Source organism: Gambusia affinis, linkage group LG21 (assembly GCF_019740435.1).
Source record: "Gambusia affinis linkage group LG21, SWU_Gaff_1.0, whole genome shotgun sequence".
NCBI classification, from domain to species: Eukaryota; Metazoa; Chordata; class Actinopteri; order Cyprinodontiformes; family Poeciliidae; genus Gambusia; species Gambusia affinis.
Genome location: NC_057888.1, coordinates 18702581 through 18724335, shown reverse-complemented (window position 1 = coordinate 18724335; position 21755 = coordinate 18702581). Strand labels below are relative to the sequence as shown.

Here is a 21755-nt window from a genome sequence, read left to right as displayed (position 1 = left end):
ATACTGTACAACATAAAATCGTTATTTAACATCTAATTACACTCGTACTTCGAGCTTAATTTATGTTTTTTTTTTCTAAAACTAAGGGTGTAAGGATGAACTGCAAGAATATTAAACCTTCATTAACTGTCCAGTAGGTGGCAGTATACTAGATAGAGCCTTTGATCACTCAGAATAAAAACAGAAAGAGGCTCGTTATTAAGGTAAAGTAAATCAGATACACACCAGCCAATAGGAAAAGGATGAAAAACTCAACTACATTCTGACAAAAACTACGCAAGAATTTTAATTTTAGCACAGCAGCATAGACTCATCAACCACATTCTGTGAGAACTCTCTAATGGACATATCACAGGTATTTACATAAAAGCTTTCAGTGTTTTTATTTATTTATTAGACAAGCAGCAAGATCATGTTTGTCACTCATTTCTCTTTACATGTGAAAGATAACAATAGTCAGTATACCAGTTTTATTACAATTTTTTTTTTCCTAAGTTCAGTACATTTAACAAAGAAAGAAAGAGGGGAAAAAAACACACAACTGCAAATGTGAGAAAAGAAAGCATGTTTAATATGTAGCCATCAATATGTCTTTCACCCCCTCCCCTCTGTACTCTTTCAACAAATAGGCTCGTCTGATCTTTCTTTTCCAACAGCTAGAGGCATGTTCTTTTTGACGTTGGACGCACAGGTGCGTGGCACTGGTGATGCTGTAAACAGTTTAAAAACCAGAAAGTGGGAGAGGTCCAAGCGGGCGGGGGGAGGAGAGGGGCCAATCAGAGTGGTGGAGCGAGCCGGCTGTCTGGCGTTGACATGATGTCATCAGTCATTTTTTTTATTCTTTTTTTTTTTTTTTTTTTCCCATAGATGGAGGCACAAAGTCCTGCTTTTGATCGTCGCAGACAGCCTGCAGTTCAAAATTCTAAATTAGATGAATGAGTCTGTTGTTGTGGTTTTTGTTCATAATTTGAAACCTGTCTCATAGGCGAGTCTCTGTGTGGAGATGCTCCCTTCGTCGTCGGCTCATGGGGCCTATGCGACGTAGCTGTACTCGTCGGCCGACGTCTGGCTCCGCTCGATGTACTGCTTGTCGATGAGCACCTCGATGCACTTCTTGATCATGCTGATACTGGGGTTGAACCTGGCTTTGGACTGATTGATTACCTGAACACGTTTAGAAAACAAAAATAAAAAATTTATTAAATTTAAAAAAAGAACAAAACAAAAACACAAGGCATTGGGTGATTTTTAGACCGTTACTTTTCTCCCTGTGTTCCTTGGTCTTTGTGTTGCTCTTTGTTCCCTAATATTCTCTAAAAAACCTCCAAGACCTTCAGAGAACAGTTGAATTTATACTAAGAATGAGATGATTAATCAGATTAATCACCACAAATTGATTACTAATCTAGTAATCGATTAATCGTTGACTGGTGTATACAAACTCAAAAAGAAAATGAAAAAAGAAGTCAATTGCTGAAAGAACAATACCCAAAGCAATAATTAAGTCAAAAGTGTACTATATATATATATATATATATATATATATATATGCAAATTCTTTGCATTTATGATAAAACCACATTTGTCTGTATATACGTTTTATCCAAAACTCCTCAATCTGAACTGCTTTCAGCTTCACCTGGTTCAAATTCGCTAAAGAAATAAGAAAATAATATATATATTGTTTTGTGGCACATATGTTCAACCTTTATCCCTGCTAATGTTGATAAATCCTATCGGTTCAAATTGAAAAGGTCTTGGCCCTATCCACCCACTCACCTCCTGGATGAGGGCGTTGTGTCGGAGGACCTTCCGCGCTTTCATGATCCTCACTATAGCAGCTTGTAAATACATTTTGCGGTCCTCGTCGACGGCGCTCCTCGTCTGCTCCATCTCCTGAACGTTACAGACACGAGGCGGTTCAGTGGGTTATCGCTCGGACCATTGCTCGGCAGGCTGGCGGCCGGCAGCAGTAGCCTTACCTGCGGCGTGTCTTTCTGCATCGACGTCGTAATCTTGAACTTTGTTCGTTTACTGGTGAAACTCATATTTAGTGAAAACGTCGACTCTGTTTCGATCTCCTCCTGTGCACAGGGGGAAACATACACAACTTTCAACGTCTGAAACCAAAACCCGAGTGTACCTCACCGCTAATCTGAAGGTAAAAAGCAACTTTAGCCAAACATCGCTTCGCGTTAGACCTTCTGTGAGTCGTGGTTTAGCATCTTGACGTCCATCAAGGACTTGATGGTCTTCTGCAGCTCCTTCTCGTTCATCTGGGTGCCGTCCTGCAGCTCCTTGTACGTTACCGTCTGGCTGTTGTTGAAGGCCAGAAGCACAGCCATTTGGTATGTGGTTACCATGGCAACATAGGGTTTGGACAGGTAGTTCATTTTTACTTCGCCTGAGAGAAGGGGTAACAAGCATAACGCCAAAGTTCAGAAACTCGAGTACAATGATGTTTGCCCAAGATTATTGTGAAGCGCTCGGCTAAAACTGCGAAGAGTTTCTGCAGGTCTAACTAACTTAAATTTAAGATTTTTAGAGACAGTTATGAATGATATCTAAGATCTGTATCGCCACAGAAATGTGCAAACTTCACCTAGCCAACTGGTGAGAAATTTGCACTTGCCCATCATAAATGCAAAAAAAAAGCTAGCTAGCATGCAAAGGGTATATTAGCAAAATTAGAAGTAGCTTCAACTGTCTTGAGTGCGACTCAAACATTTGCCTGACAACAAAGACCCACGAGAAAAAAAATACATTGAATATATGAGATTAAATAATCCAGGCAAGGCAAAGTTTAAAATCTGTGGTTGACATCTCAAAGGCTAGCTTACGTTTTTAAAAATAAATTTAAGGCCTTAATTTATTTTATAATAGTGCTCATAGCCTTGAACACTATTATAATCTCGTTTCCTCCAAGTTTAACCAGAACATGCTGAATCATCTAACTTAATCTGCCATCGTTTTGTGCTACCTGTGCAGAGATAGTGCAGCCAAGTCAACTTCCTCCCACTGAAGTGCTGATTATAGAACAATTCAAACTGCAAAACAGGGCAAAAACAGACAGAGATTATCAGAAGTCGCTTCTTTCGCTACAAGTACAAATCTCAGCAGCTTCGCTTTACCATCTGAACGCTCTTCTCTAGTTCTTGAGGGATGGCGAACGTCGACGAGGGGACGTGTGTGAGAGGCCAAGCGCCAGCCTGGAAAAAAGCAGACAACGTGCCAAAAGTGTTAGACAAACTAATATTTCTGGCATCTTTTCAACCGCCCGTTTTCGGCTTCCTCATGGCAGACCTGTAATACGTAGATCTGGAAACTGATCCCCAGGTCCACCACCGTCTCCTGCGTCTTGATAAAATTGTTGAACTTGTTGTTGAGGTCGGCGCTCACGCTCATGTCCGTGTACATTCTGTGAAGTTTGCTGGTGAACTCGTAGCCACAAGCCTGCTGCAAAGTGGACAGAATGAGGTCACAGGTCATTAAAATAAAGTAATACACACACTACACAAGAGTTTATTGGGGAAGAAAAATAATGAAAAAGATTTTTTAAACACTCAAGAAATCTGCTGTTTATTTACCTTTAGTTTGTTGATCATAGCTTCTTCTGAATCCATTGACAATGACAAACCGTGTATTAACCGCTTTGCTAACATTCTGGCATAAAACTAAAAAAAACAACAACAAACAAACAAAAAAAAAAAACAGATGTGATGAGTTTTGGATCTATTTAAAGCTTCAAACTGAGTCACATTTGGGTATACTGTAGCACAAAAAGCTTCCTGTACCTTTTGAAAGATGTCTTTGTCGTCTATGTACTTGAACACTGTGATGAAACTGGTCAGCTTGTCCTCCACCTCGTTTTCCGTCATCCCCTTTGCAGATTTCTTCAGCAGATTGTCGCAGTATTTTGCCAGCTGGACAGAGATAGCAGCAGGAAGGGGGTGACTCGGTCAAGGTTCTGCGCGTACAACTCGACATGAGAGTTCCTGTGTGTGTGTGTGTGTGTGTGTGTGTACTCACAAGTTCTGGGGCTTTGCAGATGGACTTCGGCTCCCTAAAGTTCACCACAGACGTCAAAGCCTAGAAGAGAAAGAGGGAGACGGCAAGAGAGATTAAATTGGTAGAAAGGCAATTATAATCAAGGCAAAAAAAAAAAAAAAACTACTAAAAGACCACTCTGCAATGAGGCAACAGCTATTTGTGGTTTGTACCTTATCAAGTGCGCTCATGAAGTGTTGATCTCCATTTAGGACTGTGTTAATGAGCTGAACAAATTTACTGTGAACCTCGAGCACGGACTCCACGAAAAGGGTCGGCATCTAAAGGGAGACAGAGCAGAAATAGTTCCCGTTAAAAGGCTAAAAATCAAAAGCACAAAACAAATTGTCAATAGTGGGAAAATGAGAAAAAAAACACAAAACATAATGTGTGGAGTGGTACTAACATTTTCCTGAGAGAGATTACTCGTGCCTCTGATGCCCTCGTTGTGGATGTGGACCTGCAGCTCCTGGATCATGTGAGGCAACCCGTTTGACACGGCCCGCAACAGGGTGTACATGTTGGCCATGTCTGAACGGAACAAACCATTTCGCCGGTCGCTGTTAGCTGAGGTTGCGGCGTGCGAACAGCGTCAGGACATCAAAAGAAAAAAAGGAAAGCACAAAACGTACTGACCGTCTCTCTTCTCTTGCCTGATGATGCTCTGGCACTCCCCGTGTAGGAACTGCAGGTGATCGGCCACCATCCTCTGCTGGCATTCATGAATGACTTTGGAGTAGGAGCTGGGGTGCAGGTACTTCCGACATCGGACTTCTTCGTCTTTCAATCGGCCCAGGACCTACGAGACGAGAGCGATGCAGGGACATGTAAAATGTTTTCCCATCGTGCCACAAAAATATAGAGAAAGAAGTGTTTTTCTTCTCATAGCAGGAAGTTGTTTTAGATGAGTCAACAACACTGAGCTTGTCCAGACAGGAAGTCACTGAATGAAATGTTGGCTTTACTCCCCACTGACTGATTGGACAGGAAGGTTGAATTGAATAATCGAATTAATTGTGATTAATCGACTATTGAAGTAATTGTCAACTAATTTAGTAATCAATTAATCATTGACTGGAGTATACAGACTAAAAAAAAAGAAAAGACCAATTGCTGAAAGAGCAACATATCCAGAGCAGTAATTAAGCCAAAACTGTACAAAATTTATACACATTTTGCATTTAAGATAAATACACCTTTGTACGTAAATATGTTTTAAATGTGTTGCTCATTCTTTTAATGTATTTTTAACATCCTATAAAAAAGCTGATTAAATGACAAATTTGTAGAATGCGCAAGCTTTTCCTAGCCAATTAAGTGTCAGAGTGATCGATTACTACAATACTCGTTTGTTGTCATCCACTAAAAGGATCACCTTGGTAAAAAATAGGACTGAGGATCAAGGGAACAGAATTAAAGCCAGAGATCAACACAATATCAGGTCTGTGATAGTGGCTTAATGTTTGAGCTAATACTCAAATTTACAAACAGCCTGGTTGAACATTAAGAAATTATGTGAACACAAACTCGACCAATGAACGCCTCCCCGCGTTCTCCCTCTGGTGACTTACCTTCTCCATATACTGTGAGCAGTTGGATTCCTGGAGAAGATTGGAGGCTTCCTGTTTGTAATACTCTCCTGTTTTTATCAGAAAAGGCCCTTCAAAGATTTCTTGATAAAACTGCAACACAGGAATAAAAAAAAAAAAAAACAAAACACAACAACAACTGAGAAACATATTCTTTTGTAGACATTAACACAATCATACAGTGAGGGAAACAAGTGTAGTCAAAATTACATGTGAAAGTCTATCCTGCGTAGATAGACTTTGAAAGACTGGCATGAAATGTTATTCTGATGTCAGTGATTTACACATAAACAGAAATAAAGTAAATCTGTCCAACAATTGAGAATATGTACGATGAAGTACATGGGGAATTTTTGCAGGTTCCATGGAAACAAGTGATCCACACAATGATCTGTACATACATAAAGCACAAGACTCCACTGCTGAAGAAAAACCATGGAAAAGCTTGTTTAAAGTCGGCTGAAGAACATCTGAACAAGTATTTATCCGGCCTATAAGTTGCACTTTTTTCAGAATTTGTCTGGTCCTGTGACTTTTAGTCAGGTGTATACAAGATTACACTTCTGAAAAGCAACGGAAAAGTTTGTTTAATGTCTACTGTGGAAAATTTGGATAAGTACCATATTATCTGGTCTATAAGTCACACTTATTTTCATTATTTGGTCCAGTGACTTGGACTCAAGAGCAACTTATGTATGCTTTTTTCCCCCCTATTTTTTGTTCATTTTTTTATGACTTATGCAACTCACATTCCGGTGCAACATATTGTCCAGAAAATATGGTGAATGACATACTGGGAAAAAAATAAAACAAATCTCTTCTGGTCAAGATGGGACCACAACTCAACACCATGTTCAGTGAATAAATTAAGAAAACACAACACAAAAAGTGAATTTTTAAAGGGGGAGAGGGTGATAGCATGATTTGGTTCTATCTTTCCAGATATGATACCATGAAACGTCAAATAATTAACAAAAGGATGGAGATAAAACACGGGCCAATATTTTAGCAAAATGATTATCCCAAGTACAGGAATGAAACTGGAAGCTTAAATCTGGATGTATTTTATGGAATAGTTCCAGTTCTGATTCACGTATGCATTTCTTGGATTGTTACCAACATCTGTTGTGAATTCTGTGCTCACAGCCAAACCTAGCAATACAATTTTGGCATGTTCAGTGGTTATTTTCGCCGCCGTGCAAGCAATTTAGCAGACTACGCAGTTTTAGCTCTGGATTTTGACCTTTGTGTCTTTTAATGGCACCATATACATATAAAGAATAAAAACAACAACAACAAGAAAGCTTGAATACAGCGCAGACTGCGAGAACAGGTGTTTGCTTGTCGGCTCACCTTTAGCGGAAACTTCTTCTTGTAGTGTTCAACATGAACAAAAGAGTTGATGACCCCGTGGATTACCTTCTGGTTGGGGTTTTCACCGCAGCGATCACTGCAAGACAGCACAGGTTGAAGACCAGATCATGATGTGTGTTTTCAGACAGAGGGGGAAGGAAGTCTTGAGGGAATGTTTTGTTGATACAACTCGAGTGAAAGTGTTGCAAACAGTCACTGAAAGGCACTCAAAACTCATTGCTTTTAATATAAATTAAAAGTTCTATACAGAACTTACTATTATCACATCAGTTGTATGTTATGGAATGAAAAAAAAAATAAGTTTTTTGAAAGAAAGCTCACTTCTTTATTTCATTCAACAACATCCGGATGAGGACAGCCTGCAGGGGTTCAATCATCAGCTTCTTCCACATATCTAGAGCCAGCTGCAATAACAAGACAGCATTTTTGTCACTGTATTATTATCTCACAATAGAAATAACAAATAATTTCATGTCATCTCAATCGAGTGGGAGACAGAGAAAAGACCAAAAAACAATAAGCAACATGTGGAAGAAAGGGTGAGTACCTCTCCGATCTCCATCAGCGGCTCATTCATGTCCACTCCCCCATAGCCATACTGCAGGTCAGCCTCTGTTAGCTTGTTCTTCTTGATAAACTGTGTGTTCAGATACCTGGACGGCATGGGGACAGGCGTAAAATGATGAAATTAGTCGACTGATTTCATCAGTGACTGCATGTTTTAGTTCTGATTTTATTCCCCCAGTGAAAACCAGAAATAAAAGTCTTGTTTTGGTAGCTGCTTTCCAACGGCTTCTGGTAAACTCAGAGACCACGCAGGGGCTGGTTACTGGTTTCAAACTATAACAAGGTGTGAAATGTTAAATTCTGCCGTTTGACATGGACAAGCATCACGTTTCTAAGTACGGTTGCAGTTTTCCAACCGATAATCCATGTTGCCGAGTCCGATTTTTTATTTTTTTTGTCTGAAAAGTTGCTAAATACGACAAAGGTAAGTTGGCAAAAGTGAGGTGACTGTTGTTAACCGCACTTTTTATTGTGATACTTTGTTGTACATTTGTAGTACTGATAAAGATTATGATTTAAAAACTTTTTTTTTTTTTTTTTAGGCGACTGTATGACTGTAGCTGCCTGGCATAGTATTCATGGCGGCACAAACACAAATATCAGTCTTGAAAAACATTCTCATTTGAAATGGACGTCTCCTTCTTAAAATGTGTGATTATTAACTCTAAACTGCACACATTTAATCTGATTTTCAAATTTACTGTACCCAGCCACCAAGCTGATCCCCATTGGCTGAACATGGCCACTTCAAGAAGCAGGAGGTTTTTTTTCAGATGTGCTATCTGCCTCTGTTATGCTAAATATCAAAGACACTTACCATGATGTAAAAAAATAAAATAAACAAATAGCACACAATTTTTTTTTTTTTCCAAAATACAAATTGACCCCCACACAGAGAGCCATGTCCTGTGCTTCATGAGGTAACACTATAAATAACAGGCATTTAGATGCACAGTCACTCTTATGAAGAAACACAAATAAAAATAGACTTAAAAGTTCTTTAAAAAGAAACACCGACTTGAATCGGTACACTTAATGCGTCTGCTGGCGTCTGGCATGGGTCGTTTTCAAGGCAATAAAAAAAAAGAAAAAAGCTAATAAATAAAAGCCATGTTGGCAGGATCACTGTTACTTGTGAAAAGAGAGAAGTGACACCCTCTGCATTTAGGCAGCTGAGACAAAAATCTGTGCTGGTTCAGAGATGCACCTGAGCAGGTGTGTTTCTGTGGAAAAACAACCCCCATAAATATGTGAAGAAAAAAAGAAAGACTAAATAAAGTCTATAAATAATTAAGGACAACAAAGTGATAAGCTGACTCTGTTTAGGATGGAAAAAGTGATACTAACAGGAGTGGGGAACTCAAAACACTCTGGTCTTTTTCCAGTAAATGAACACATCATGTTTGGAGGTTGCAGTAACAACAGTCACCTTCAATGTGGAACTTGTTACTTATGGGAAATGGCTCAAAGTTTCACTTTCTATATCAGTAAGGTGGTTAAAATAGCTGGATTTGGAAATATTGGCATACTTCTAGGAAATCTCAGAGTTGGAGTGAAGAACTTCATCCTCTAGAGAAGGGGTGACCAAAGTGTGGCCTCAGGGGCCAGTTTTTCTGGTGGAGATTATTTTGTGCGGTCCCTGAATGCAGCTAAAATAAAATAAAGTAAAATAAAATAAATAAAATTGGCTCTGCGGCAAATGCAGCTGATACAGAAGGATGTTTTATTTTTCGAGATGACTTTCAATAAAAAAGTAAACTGTTGTCAGGTAGATAATTTATATCTTTCGTTTTACAGCTCAAGTTTTTTTTGCTTTCATTTTTAAATCCCACAAACATCCAGCGCTTTTTTTTTTTTTTCAAAATGGGAAAACAAATTTATTCCTTAAATAATTTTTAGAAAATAAATGTTTTCTAGAAATCAATCAACGCAAAAAAGTTAGGAAACTGGAAGCCGAGATCATTTGTTTGTTTCTACTATGTTCGTTACAATATTACATACTTAATTATTTCGGAGCAGATTAAACAAATACTTAAAAAAAAAAAATCTGTTTGATTATTTAATCAAAAAAAAGAAAAGAAAAAGAAAATCAAAGTTCCCCCTTTCAACTTGGTGTCTTTGGCCCACAATGCAAAAGTTTTGGACACCTCTGCTTTTGGGAGGACCCCAACACAACCAATCACCAACAAGAAGCTAAAACAACTCAATGTTGACAGAGGGAACATTTTGTCTTAGTTGTAAAATAACAGAAAGCACTGTTTCACAGAGGCTACCCCGCACTTGATATAAATGATTAATTACCGCTCACTCACACAGGATAGAAAATAATATTTTAAAACCAGCTTTTACATCATCTTGTATTAAAGTTTCTTAGTAGACAAATCAGAAAGAGCAAGAATTGGTATCAGTAAGTCGTCTGATTAGCGAATCTCTAAAGACAATGCAACATCACACATTTTCCTTTAAAACTAAACGGGAAGGTTAGATTCCGTAAACAGCAGCGTCTCACCTGTACAAGCAGTCCATGTAGTCAGCTCCTTTGCTGTACTCTTCCCAGTACCTGTGGTACATAACTAAAACCTTTTCCTCTGATTCCAGGACTTTCTAAAAAGTATGAGTACAGAAGGTGTTAAGAGCAGGAGGAGCACAACAGGAGATGAACAGGTCGGCAGCGGAGGGTTCGGTGAGTTCTTACCTTGTACAATTGCCTGACGTGGTTCTCGAGGAAAACCTTGGTCTCTGTGTATAATCTTTCACCCAAAGGCTCTGGGTATGCAACGCACAAGGCATAAATATCGCTGGAGTCGGGAGTTCAGGATGAACACATCGTTAGTTGCACATGTAATGACGCTGCATGTGATTATTTATGACAATTATTTACGAAAACTATATATATTATTATTATATAGTTTTGTTACTGAGTCGGCAATGGTCAGCGTAAGATGACCTTGACTGCCGTATTTATGCAAAAATGCGTCACATGATCTAATTTCTCGATCTACAACAATTGCGGAAGCTTTTCAAGCTATATGTGACTAAAATTCAGCCAATTAAATTCATACTTAGCCCCTTTATTAACCTTCAAGCTGCATTATGAAACACTGCGATATAGGATACGAGAATCTATCATTCCACGTGGCTCTTTCCACGTAGTCGAGCATCACAACAGCCTTGATTGTAGTTAGTAGCTTGTTCCATGTCTCGTCAAAATCCACCACCCGCGGCTTCAAAGACATGGTACAGCTTCTATTTCACCCTAAAAAAAACAAAAACAAAAAAAACCACAATTACAGCAAAATAATACTAGACAAAAATGCCTTTGGGGTGGTGGGAACCAAAAACTTTGCTCTAACCTTGACCTTGCAATTCATCTTTTAATTTAGAGGACCATAATAAGTCCTATGAGAACGCTTAAGACTGCCAAGTTAGAATGTTGAAAGTATAAACATAGTAACAAGGAAAAGAACATATGAAATTATGACAGTATAATTGACATTAAATGCTTTGTAATAAGAAACCAAATGCACGTTTAAGACTGAGAAAAGAAAAAAAAATACTACGTTATTGAAAACTGCACAAAACAAAACTAACACTGAATCTAAATCAGTGTAAGAAGATCTAAGCTTGCCTTAAAAACCTCTGTTCAAATCGTCATTATCAAAGCTCCGGGTTACCGAATGCATCTGTACATTCATCTCCGTGAAGTACCCAAGATTACCACAGCAACAACGCCCCCCAAGAACACAATGAACACTCAGGTGTGTCCCAGAAAACTCTCATTACATCGTGTACCAAAACGGAGGCCCTGTGTTACTGTAACAGTTCATTTAAAGACAAAAATAACACTGCAGCGTCATGACAGCTTTTGGTTCTAGCTACTTATTGTGTACAATTACTCGACTCGGATAAATACACGTTACTGTCGCTTGATAAACACCCCTCTTACCGTTACTATAAACGTAGCCAAGTAAAGGTTGCTGGCTAGCGGAATGACAATCCCAAAATAGGCTGGCGAGCTAAAAGGCTAACTAGCTTCTCGCTAACATGCTACTTCTTCTTCCTGCTCAGTGCCATTCAATTTCTAGGGAACAGCTAGCTACTAGCCGGCTAGTAGCTAGCTAACGGTAGCTTGGCTATCACTATCAAATTGTCATCTTAGTAGTTTCAGCACAGTCGCTCTGACAGCTCAGCAAACATGTCGCTACAGTCGCACAGAACAGTACGCTCAGGTCAAGAAAAGTCATGAAAGTGCTACCAACCTCTATACACTAGTTACTTTTATAAAAGTCAGTTTTCTCCGCTGTCACGGACTTGATTTCGCTTTACAAGTCTTCCCTAGTATCCCCAGGATTATACCATTTTGACTAGTTGGGAATACGCCGTAAAGAAACACGTAAATGCATTTAAAATACTATTTTATGATTTTCAACGTGAGAGTTTGTTTACAAAGAATACTTAGACTTAGGAACTGTTTGTCAGTTGCTTATACTAATGAGAAATAAATTGACTGAGTCAGTCCCAAATAACAAAAACACCCTCGTTCTTAATGGTATCGCCCAAAACTACGGGAACCTCTTTGGACGCGTTTCATAAAACTTTTATTTCCAGTATAATAATAATAATAATAATAATAATAATAATAATAATAATAATAATAATAATAATAATAATAATAATAATAATAATAATAATAATAATAATAATAATAATAATAATAATAATAAATTTACAAAATAATAATTGCTTTTGCTTTTAATATTCTATTATCAATTATATCAATTATGTTCTTGTATATTCTTCTTTTTCTTCTTCTTCTTACTATTATTATTATTAGCATTGTTATTATTGATTTTGGTTTCCATTTTACAGTACAAATAGACAGCATGTCGTTAACTGTATGCTTCTTGCTCATGGGCTTTGAAAGTGGAACGAACAAAACCAAAACAAGAAAACGGTCAAACAGTTACTTGGCAACAGAATAAAGCACCAATTAAATTTTGCGAAAACAGACTGATTAAAAAAATAAAACTTCAACTGAGGCCACGCTCCGGCGAAATTAAGGAGTCTTTATCGTGAGTCATGCCATTTACTGTTGTTATTAAAAGTAAGTAATGTTAGGCGATGTTAGTACATTAGCTCTTTACTATTAACTTTCCAGTGTAACTTTAAACTTTAGCTTGCTGGTGTTTACAAAACGTAGCGCCCCAGGCAGTAACGCTAGATGAAACATTAGTTAGCCTTGTGCTATCCTGACCAAACTTGTGAATTTTTCTGAAGTGCATCATATTTTCATAGCTAGGTTTCCCCTGAACGCTCAATATCTTACCAAAGCCGCCACAGGGTGACACTTAAGACATTTTCACCCCCAAATGAGCTTTTCGTTGTAATAACCATACTTCTTTGAAACGTGCAGTTTAATTTAAGGCAGGTTCCTCTTTCTGATAAATTGCTTTAATTTTAAATAGCAGAAGTGTTCAATTGTAAATTCATCACCAACAAATAACAACTCGGTAACAATCCAAAAGCACTTGGCAAACATTTGCCATTGATTAAACAAATGGCTGTGCAAATAAGTGAGCAAGCATTTCAGTAGTCATGGGTTATTTGATTGATTGACATCAAACACAAAAGTGAGCACACCCTTCAATTTTTAAAAAAATATTTATTTTCATAATACAGCACTGAAGATATGACACTTGGATGCAATCAGATTTGATACTTATTTGATACTTTGATGTATCAAATCATTGTACAGCTTATGTGACTGTATAACCAAATTAACTCAACTCACCTGCTCCCCATTCACACCCGATACCTTATACCACCATCAAGTCCGTAATTCCAGGGAGAGAAAATGTTTAATTGGGCACAATTTGGACATTTTTCCATTGTAGGTACGCCCTGTACACTCCAGCAATGTAGACATTAATAGCTGTGTGTTTTAGAGTTTTAAAAAGATGTCCTGCATAAAGATTCAGAACCGAAGACGAACTGTTTAACATTTTATACCACTGGGTTTCCCTTGCAGGCTTAGTCAGTCACAATGTACCAAATTAAGTCAGAGGGAAATGATCAGGTTTTCCAGCGAACTATGGAAACCCAGCACAGTAAGCATGTCCGAAAGCATGATCACAAATAGTTATTATATTATGATATGTAATATATCTGAGCCTTTTCCCATTCTGCTTGTTCCAGCCGGGCTTTTTCAGGCACCTCCTGTCAGTTACGTTCTTAACACATTGCCAAATCTTCCGTCCTCTTCCATGGGCTGCGCCCAGATGCCGCAGCCTCCACCTGCCGCTGCATTTCCGCTTTATGAGGAGATGTACAACTGTATGCAGCAGCGTTGGATGTACTCACTGTCAGGTAACACCTCATCTTCATCTAGACTACTGCGTATAATCATCCAAAATCTCTTAAGGGACTTTGTGTCAAAGCTGTGTCTTGCAACAAGTGTGTAATATTTTATACATTTCAAACTAAATCACAAAGCGATGAAACTGGTTGGAATAATCTCAGCTGAGAAATACAACTGTCTTTAAAGCATTTATTTGCTTTGTTTTGTTGTTGTCAAGGCGTTCCTGCCCAGGTAAAGCAAGACAGTACGCTAACCCTGGCATCTGTTCCTGTAAGCAGAACCAATGAGCAGCCAGCAGCAGAGGACATGGATTCACTGCAAGGACCAAACAGTTTTGTCATGGCACAAGGTAACTCCTTCCTTCTTCCCTTTCGTTCTTCCTTCCCCTTTTCCATCCCTCCTCTCTCTGCAAGGCGATATTGCCTTTTTCCTTTCAGTTATTGATGAATAGATGCCCACAGTTGCCTGTGTAGACGTGAAAATAGGATTTTCCTACACCGCCATCTTAAATGTCACCACTCAACATTTCTCTGTTATCAGGTTACATAACAAAAAGCATGAGCTGGAACCAAATGGAAACTGTCGCATTCAGATATATATGGGTTTGTTGGCACGTAAAGATGAATAAAGTGTGAAAAGGTATCCAAAGTTGAGAAATTCATTTGGATATTCACTGGCGTCAATACCCAGGCTAGTCATCTACCAGTTCATAATCACACTGCTGCCCCTTTTACAATGTTCATAGAGTCACTACTTGCAAACAGTTGGTTGTCATTTGGACACCATCCGATGGCTATGGATGTTTGATGATCCTGAGATTCCACCCTTTGCAGTGACCCACACCATCTTCATCCTCATTAAAAAAACAGTGTGACAAGTGACTAAATAATTTATTAAATGCTGTCGTAACTCAAATCATCCAAGCATCTCCAGGGAGCCATTGGGGATGCTGATGCTGTAAGCAGAAGGAATCTTTGGTGGCAATCAGTCTTACAACAAATATAAAGAAGCCTCTGACTGAAGACTGTTGCTGTATCATAGTCTCGTGACTACTGTTAGCATTCTCATGGAATGCTAACAGCTCAATAGCCAAGTCTTGGATAATACCATCAGTTGTTTGCAAGCACTGCTTATCCACCTCTTTTGCTTTTGCAGCTTCTCTTTAAATCCCCTCTTTCTCTGGTCATGTAGTTGGAAAGTTGGGCAGAGAGACGGAGTCGGGAATATGCCCATTGTGATCGATAGCAGAGATGGTTTGAGTTTCCTTCTTCTTGCTATGCCCTTTGGTTCTGCTCTGAATCCAAGAAGCAGAACCAGACTATAGTTAATTTAATAGTTTAGCTACTTTGATTTAAGTATTTCTAGCCAGACATGTGGAAAATCAAATTCATTAAGGTATCTAAGGTCCAAAAGATCAATGTAGTTTAAAATTTCTAGAAAAACTGTAACGTGCAAAAAAACAAAATAAAAAAACAACCAACAACCTTGAGAAGGAAAAGACATAAATTAAGGCCTTAAAATGTCTTAAATTGATTTGAAAAATGTCTATAGATTGGACAGTCAATGTTAATTTTGTCGTGGCAGCCAAGACTTCACAATTTTTGACATATACCTAATTGTTATGCAGCAATTTCCCCCAACCATATATATATATTTTTTTTTTGTTGGTCTATTTGGAGTTGCTGAAACTTGCAAATACCCTGACATCGAGGTAAATGAACAATTTCCTCCATCACACATTGTCCTTTTCTGTACCTCTGCACTACCTGTAGAGGGAGCCTTTTCCTTTAGTATTAACCATAAAGAAAAGGTTCTGGTATTATGAGCGCCACTATTTACTCTAAAACCTATAATTAGTTTGGTTTATTCATGAGCATACTAAAAAACCTATGGGCAGAGTGCTGTTCTTATTTATAGATGAAAATAATTTAGTTTTTTCACCTCACTTATGATTGGAAGCGCATATTTCTATATATATATTTTATATTTAAGATAATACCAAATGATGGGTCAAGAGCTGATTTAACATTTTGCCTAATCCATCAGGAAGGCTACCTATCTCAATTGCTAGCGCTAAGCTAAAAAGTGATTCTTAATAATCGCAGCCTGCTTTCAAAGAGCAGGATCGTTCATAAGCTCAAGATGAGGAAATTCAAACAGCAGAGTCCCTGACTCATAGCGCTGCGTCCGGCAGCTGAGGGGAGAGGAGGGAGGGTGAACAAACCGTATGGTTGACATCAAGCAGTGATGTCATAGTGATGTCAATGCCTAATTGTAAACTGCATACATAGTCACACTGTTGCTTGTGGTGACATTTCAGTGCTGGAGAAGACTTTGAAGAAGACAGTCTCTTCTTGGGAACGTGGGATCGGATACAGCATGGCTGTAACTGGAGACGAGACAGAAGCAGGTATATGTTTTACATTGTAACTAAGATGAAGTATTACTTTATGTATTTTTGATTAGCTATATGTTTTACTCAAACTGGTTGCATGTGAAATGAGGTGGAGAGCTTTGGAATTGGAAAAATGGATTTGTTTTCTTTTAAAAAAAATTTGATTTTCCGTGGGAAATGTAGTCTTGACTTGAAATGTAGTGTTGACTTCATCAAATAACATTTAGATTACTCGCTTGAAAAAAGTAATATAAAATAGTGCATAGGGATATATATATTTATATATATAGCATGCTAAAATCCAACAAGCTTACTTTGATAAACACTTTGGAAAAGCTCTACGTTTTCTCTGTGTTCTTCACTCTGCGTTTCTCTCGCCCGTCATCTGTGAAATGCTTCAGTGCTGTGAACTGCCCACTCACTCACTTACTCACTTGCATAGCAGCAGTGGCTGTCGTCACTGCTTTTCCTGGAACAGACCCCCCAGCAGCAACGTGTAAATGTGAAGCAGCAAATAAGATGTACCCTGACGTCAGTCGCAGGACTCACTGCGATTAGATGTGGCTCATTTTTTGCAAGCGCCACATATGACTTAATTAGTCAGCAGAGTGTTACGACATGAGAGGGGAGTTCTGTTGACAGAGCGATAGATAAGCAATGTCTTATCACTTGATTCGTTTTCTATGTTATTGCCTTTGTTATCTTTGATTTGTTGAAAATGCACTCGTGTTTGATTTGCTCGGAAAAGACTCAGTCACTTAGTTAATCGAAAATAAATGGTTATGTTCCTGTTTGTAGCTGGTTGTTCTGGATGAAAGGAGAAGTTGGAATTAAACTTTCTGAACCGAAACGGTTTGAAAATTAAAAGAAAGAAAAATATTTTCCCATGTAAAGTGTGGAAAAAAACCCCTAAAGTTTCCATTTGTTTTCAGAAACCTTTCACAGGAACCGGGGTTGTTCTCTGGTGCCACTTGTTGCTATTTCCCTGAATTTTGAGGGGGCTGGTGCTTTGTGGTGGATTCTGATTGGTTTGAATTTTGTAAGAATGATACACCATATTAGGCCAGTTTAAACTCTGCTGTGACTCACATTATCTGTTCCCTTGAAATATTATCGATTTAAATGACACAAATTGGCATGAAGTTTGACATTTCAGGTTTCACAATTTTATTTCTTTGATTAATAATTTCTTCAGTTTAAGAATGGAAACATATTTTCCCTTTTCATACATCAGCCTTCAGAGGAGACGTGGGTGTCTTTTACTGTGCAGTTGAGTAAAAGGAATTTATTTTCGTAATAAATCGGTTATTGCAAATTTTAATTTATTTCCGTGATTTCAATTTTCACAACTTTATTGAAATGGAAACATGCCAATTTTTAAAAAAATAAATAAATTAAAATCATTTTTTTATCAAAAGTTTTTGCTCTAGGATGACATGGTTGTTTTGGCCATATCTAAATAGATGTATTTCGCAAAACTGCAGTGCAAACACTTTTTTCATATCACAGGAGTCACATGATCAACAGCCGGATGTCGCTACTGGTGAAAACCATGAAGACAACAGGAAGTGGGAGCTGGCTCCACCAACACACAGTTCATAAAAAGTTGTGCGTCATTCGAACGTGTTGAATCGCTGACAAAAATATGTAGCCTGGGCAGAATTCCCCTCCATGCATCCTGAATTCTGAATATATCTCATGTAACTGTCTACATCTGTCGCTGCCTTGATTTTTAACTACTTATGGCGAGAACAAGCTTATTCAAGGGTGATTTTAATTTAATTTCTTATTTAATGGAAACACCACAATTGCGAAGTTACGCTTTTCCGACATTAACAGAATACTGACTTGCGCACATTTGCAATGGAAGCGCAGCTGGTGACAATAGACGGCGTCGACATGAAAAGTGGCGCAGTTGAAACGCATACACAGCAGGCATCTGTCATTGGAAACAGCCATTCTTTTCAGAGGTTGGGGAATGGTTGGTATCACCTTATTTGCTGTTCAAAAACAAAAGCTGTTTTTTGGGGATTTTTTTCATTATTATTGTTTTTACAGATTTGCCAACATTTGACTTGTTGTCTTTTAGTCTATAACACATTATTTTATGTCCCATTATTTTGAACGTGTTAGCCACTGAGTAACCAGTATCCGGTACCCCCTATAGATCAATCTAGTAGTTTAACGTGCTGTATTTATTTTGCCTCTTCTTAGGCTCTGTTGCTGCTGGCGACTTTCCCAACTGCCAGCAACGCAACCCCACCTCTAAGCTGTTGAAGACCGAGTCCGGGTTTGGGAGTTACGGCCCTCAGAAGCCTCTAGAGGACTCCTTGCAGAAGAGGGAGCTCCGCCTAATGAAAAACAGGTAGAGAGGGACCAGTCATTCTCTCTTGTCATCTTTCTGTTAGCTTTTCCGTGTCGTATTTTTGAAGGAAAGAATGACTGTTGTGGTTCTCCAACCACAAAGTGCTATTTTGTTGAGATTTTGTATCATTTCAATCGTGCTTTGTGCGCGGTATGCAAAAAAATCCATCCAACCAAAGTGTAGTTCTACTTCAGCGTCATCATAGCGGTCATGACCTAAGCATTGAAAAAGAAGCTTTCATTATTTATTGCTCCATTACGCTCTGTGTTTAATCCGGGAGAGGAGCCAAAGATGCCCAGGCCTCTAATCGTTGCCGCTGTCGCTTCCAGGGAAGCTGCGCGAGAGTGTCGGCGAAAGAAGAAGGAATACGTCTCGTGCCTTGAAAACCGCGTGGCCGTGCTGGAGCAGCAAAACAAGACTCTCATAGAGGAGCTCAGAGCCCTGAAAGACATCTACGGACACAAAGCGGAGTGACTGCGTTGCAGAGGAGATGGGCAACTTGGGATCCTGTGGACTTTTGTCTGTTTCAGTGGCGTGTTTTTGAATGGAGTCTGGAATAACAAACGCGCTGACACAAAGCACTCCTCGTCGTTAATTTTCTGTGTTCACACAATGATGTCAGGGTTTCAAGGGTCGTAATTATCCAACACCAGCAGGACAAACAAGAGCGAGTATTAGGAGGGGGAAGGTTTGTGAGTGCGTGCCAGTGTTTACTGGACACCAATGGGTGAGGCTGAGTGAAAATAGCAGAAGTCACTGCCTTTATTCATGCCACTATCTCATTTTATTTGCGTCACATTGTGTGTTCTGCATGATTAGCTCGGCATTGTTGTGCATTGCCAGCTGATGTTGTGGTTGAAAAAAAACTTTAGAATGTATTTCCAAAATCTAAATTTGCTATTATTCCTCTCTTAAAAAAAGACAAAAATTCCTGATAGAATTATAGTTGCAGGATATTTAATATTTTAGCTGAAAACCAGACTGTAAGGTCCCAAAGTTTATATATGTGATGACATATCTCAAGACAAGTATCATTGCTTATTTATTTTTGGGCAGGTTTTTTTTTTTTTTTTTTTTGCCTCAACAGTTTTATGTTAGATGTATATTTTGTTAATAAAATCCCTCATTTGTTTTGTGAGTGAGGAAAGGAGCTTCGTATTAACAATACTGTTTAAACCCATTTTGCCTGCCGGATTTTGTGTTTTATTTATTTTTGTTATGTGTTTTTATTCTCTGCAAATACTGTTTGATGGGTTTAGTTTCACCATATTAAAAGATCTTAGACTTTTACACCGATTTTGCCCAAATAGTTTTTTTCATTTTGATACCGTGCCATTGCGGATGCAATGTATTGTAAGGATTGTTTAGTTTTTAGGTTCACATTTGGAAAAGTTGAGAGAGTAAGAGGAGATTTAAATGTGTTGATAAAGATTTGAACATTTAAGGAGTTTTAGTCAATGCAGAGGAAGTGGTATGCCATAATAATTCATTAAAAAAAATCTTTATTAATCCCATATGAATCTTCACATGCTCCAGAGTAGTCCCCAAAACAGAACCTGTAGGAACAAGCATTAAAAAGAAAGATGATAGCTGGGTAAAATGCTAAATGCTATCATCCTCTGTTGTAATTTTTTATTCTTTACTATAAAACTGATGTATTTTTACCCAAGGTTATCAAACTTTGAAACTTTTATACTGACTCATACCTCAACAAGCTTTTACCACCTTCATATTCAACCTTGTGTGACTACTCAGATGTTTTGTCCTTCAATTTTTATACCACTATCAGATGTTTTGTCACATTTTCCGACTGTCAGGCGAAAAGAAAAAAACATTCTAGTTTTTTGATATGCAGTGCACAGTGAGGGAGGATGAGTGCTTTCTATAAACGTCACCCAACTGAGAATGGATATTTGAAGAAAACAGAATGCTTCTAACTAGAAAACGCGATATGCCGTCTCCCATGAAAACCATATTAATCTAAACACCAAGTGTGGACTAGTGGTGAATTTTGCCGCATGTAGATTGCAATTATAGAAGATTTACTGACAGAATAGACACAGATTAGGACTTTGATTAATTTTGTACTGCAGGAGATCTGAAACATAATCCAGAAGATGATCTGCTGTGAAACTGCATTCCTGTGAATGCTTCAAACAAAACCCAGCCATTCTCTGGTTTGACTGAAACAAAACCACACTGGAAAACTCAGTGTTCCAGAGCAAGACGCATGTCTGATTTTAGGTCCAGGATCCAGTCACACATATTTTGACATGACAGCATCGATAAAATATGTTAAAATGGTTGTTCTACATAAGTCAATTAACACACACACACACACACACACACACACACACACACACACACGCACACACACACACACACACACACACACACACACACACACACACACACACACACACACACACACACACAAAACGTTCAGTCGTAAAATGGATCACTCCAACACAAAACTCACCCCGTGTCAAAAAGTGAAATGTACTTGTATTACCAGTAGGATGTGCCATACCATCGTAATTGACTGCAGCTACCGCGATTATCACACTGTGGAATAAATCTATATAAAATGGATTTAACTTTTTTAGCAAATAGATAGATGTATTTCATGGAGTCGCCTAATTTAAATTGGACTCACAACTACAACCAATGGAAATAATGCGTAAGACAAGCTCTTTCAGAATTCACCAATACATTTAATGAAATGAGAAATTTTAGCACTTTCTTGGTATTTATTTCAATAGTTCATCAAAAATAATATATATAGATAAAATTATACAAATTAAGGATATTATTTTTGGGGGGAAACTGACAAAGCAGAAAAACGTTGAGGTTATTGTGTACCCAACTGTCCATTTATTTAAATTTGCAAAATGTTAAAAGGACTTTAAATCCAATACTCTCACCCAGGGGCCATTTTAATGATACCAAGGCCACCACTGTATACAACATAATATTCTGTGTATAAAGTAACATTTTGGAGAGTAAAACTTTTTTTTTGTCATTATTTGTCTAATACAAAATTAAACAACGTATTCCAAT

At 38.2% G+C, this 21755-nt stretch overlaps 2 protein-coding genes across 4 annotated transcripts; one reads left to right on the top strand and one right to left on the bottom strand.

Moving 5' to 3' along the window:
* Positions 1-268: 268 nt before the first annotated feature.
* On the bottom strand, positions 269-11934 carry cul2 (cullin 2). Of its 2 annotated transcripts, none has more exons than XM_044104713.1 (21): positions 11837-11934; positions 10695-10833; positions 10273-10375; positions 10087-10181; positions 7558-7663; positions 7332-7414; positions 6990-7086; positions 5619-5729; positions 4684-4846; positions 4454-4578; positions 4221-4328; positions 4030-4089; positions 3795-3923; positions 3588-3674; positions 3304-3456; positions 3132-3209; positions 2981-3047; positions 2202-2404; positions 1983-2084; positions 1780-1896; positions 269-1164 (listed from the first exon to the last, which is right to left on the bottom strand). In XM_044104713.1, the coding sequence occupies exons 2-21, from the start codon at positions 10811-10813 to the stop codon at positions 1033-1035; spliced, it is 2238 nt and encodes a 745-aa protein (XP_043960648.1). In that variant the 5' UTR covers positions 10814-10833; positions 11837-11934; the 3' UTR covers positions 269-1032. The 2 variants fall into 2 exon arrangements, with proteins under 2 accessions (XP_043960648.1, XP_043960649.1); XM_044104714.1 differs by lacking the exon at positions 11837-11934 and adding an exon at positions 11524-11806.
* Positions 11935-12546: 612 nt separating this feature from the next.
* Positions 12547-21133, top strand: LOC122824338 (cyclic AMP-responsive element-binding protein 1-like). 2 transcript variants are annotated; one of them, XM_044104814.1, is made up of 7 exons: positions 12547-12649; positions 13606-13684; positions 13773-13943; positions 14153-14284; positions 16256-16345; positions 18545-18695; positions 19025-21133. In XM_044104814.1, exons 2-7 carry the CDS (start codon positions 13621-13623, stop codon positions 19167-19169), a joined length of 753 nt encoding a protein of 250 aa, XP_043960749.1. In that variant the 5' UTR covers positions 12547-12649; positions 13606-13620; the 3' UTR covers positions 19170-21133. The 2 variants fall into 2 exon arrangements, with proteins under 2 accessions (XP_043960749.1, XP_043960750.1); XM_044104815.1 differs by having other exon boundaries at positions 12553-12681.
* Positions 21134-21755: the final 622 nt, after the last annotated feature.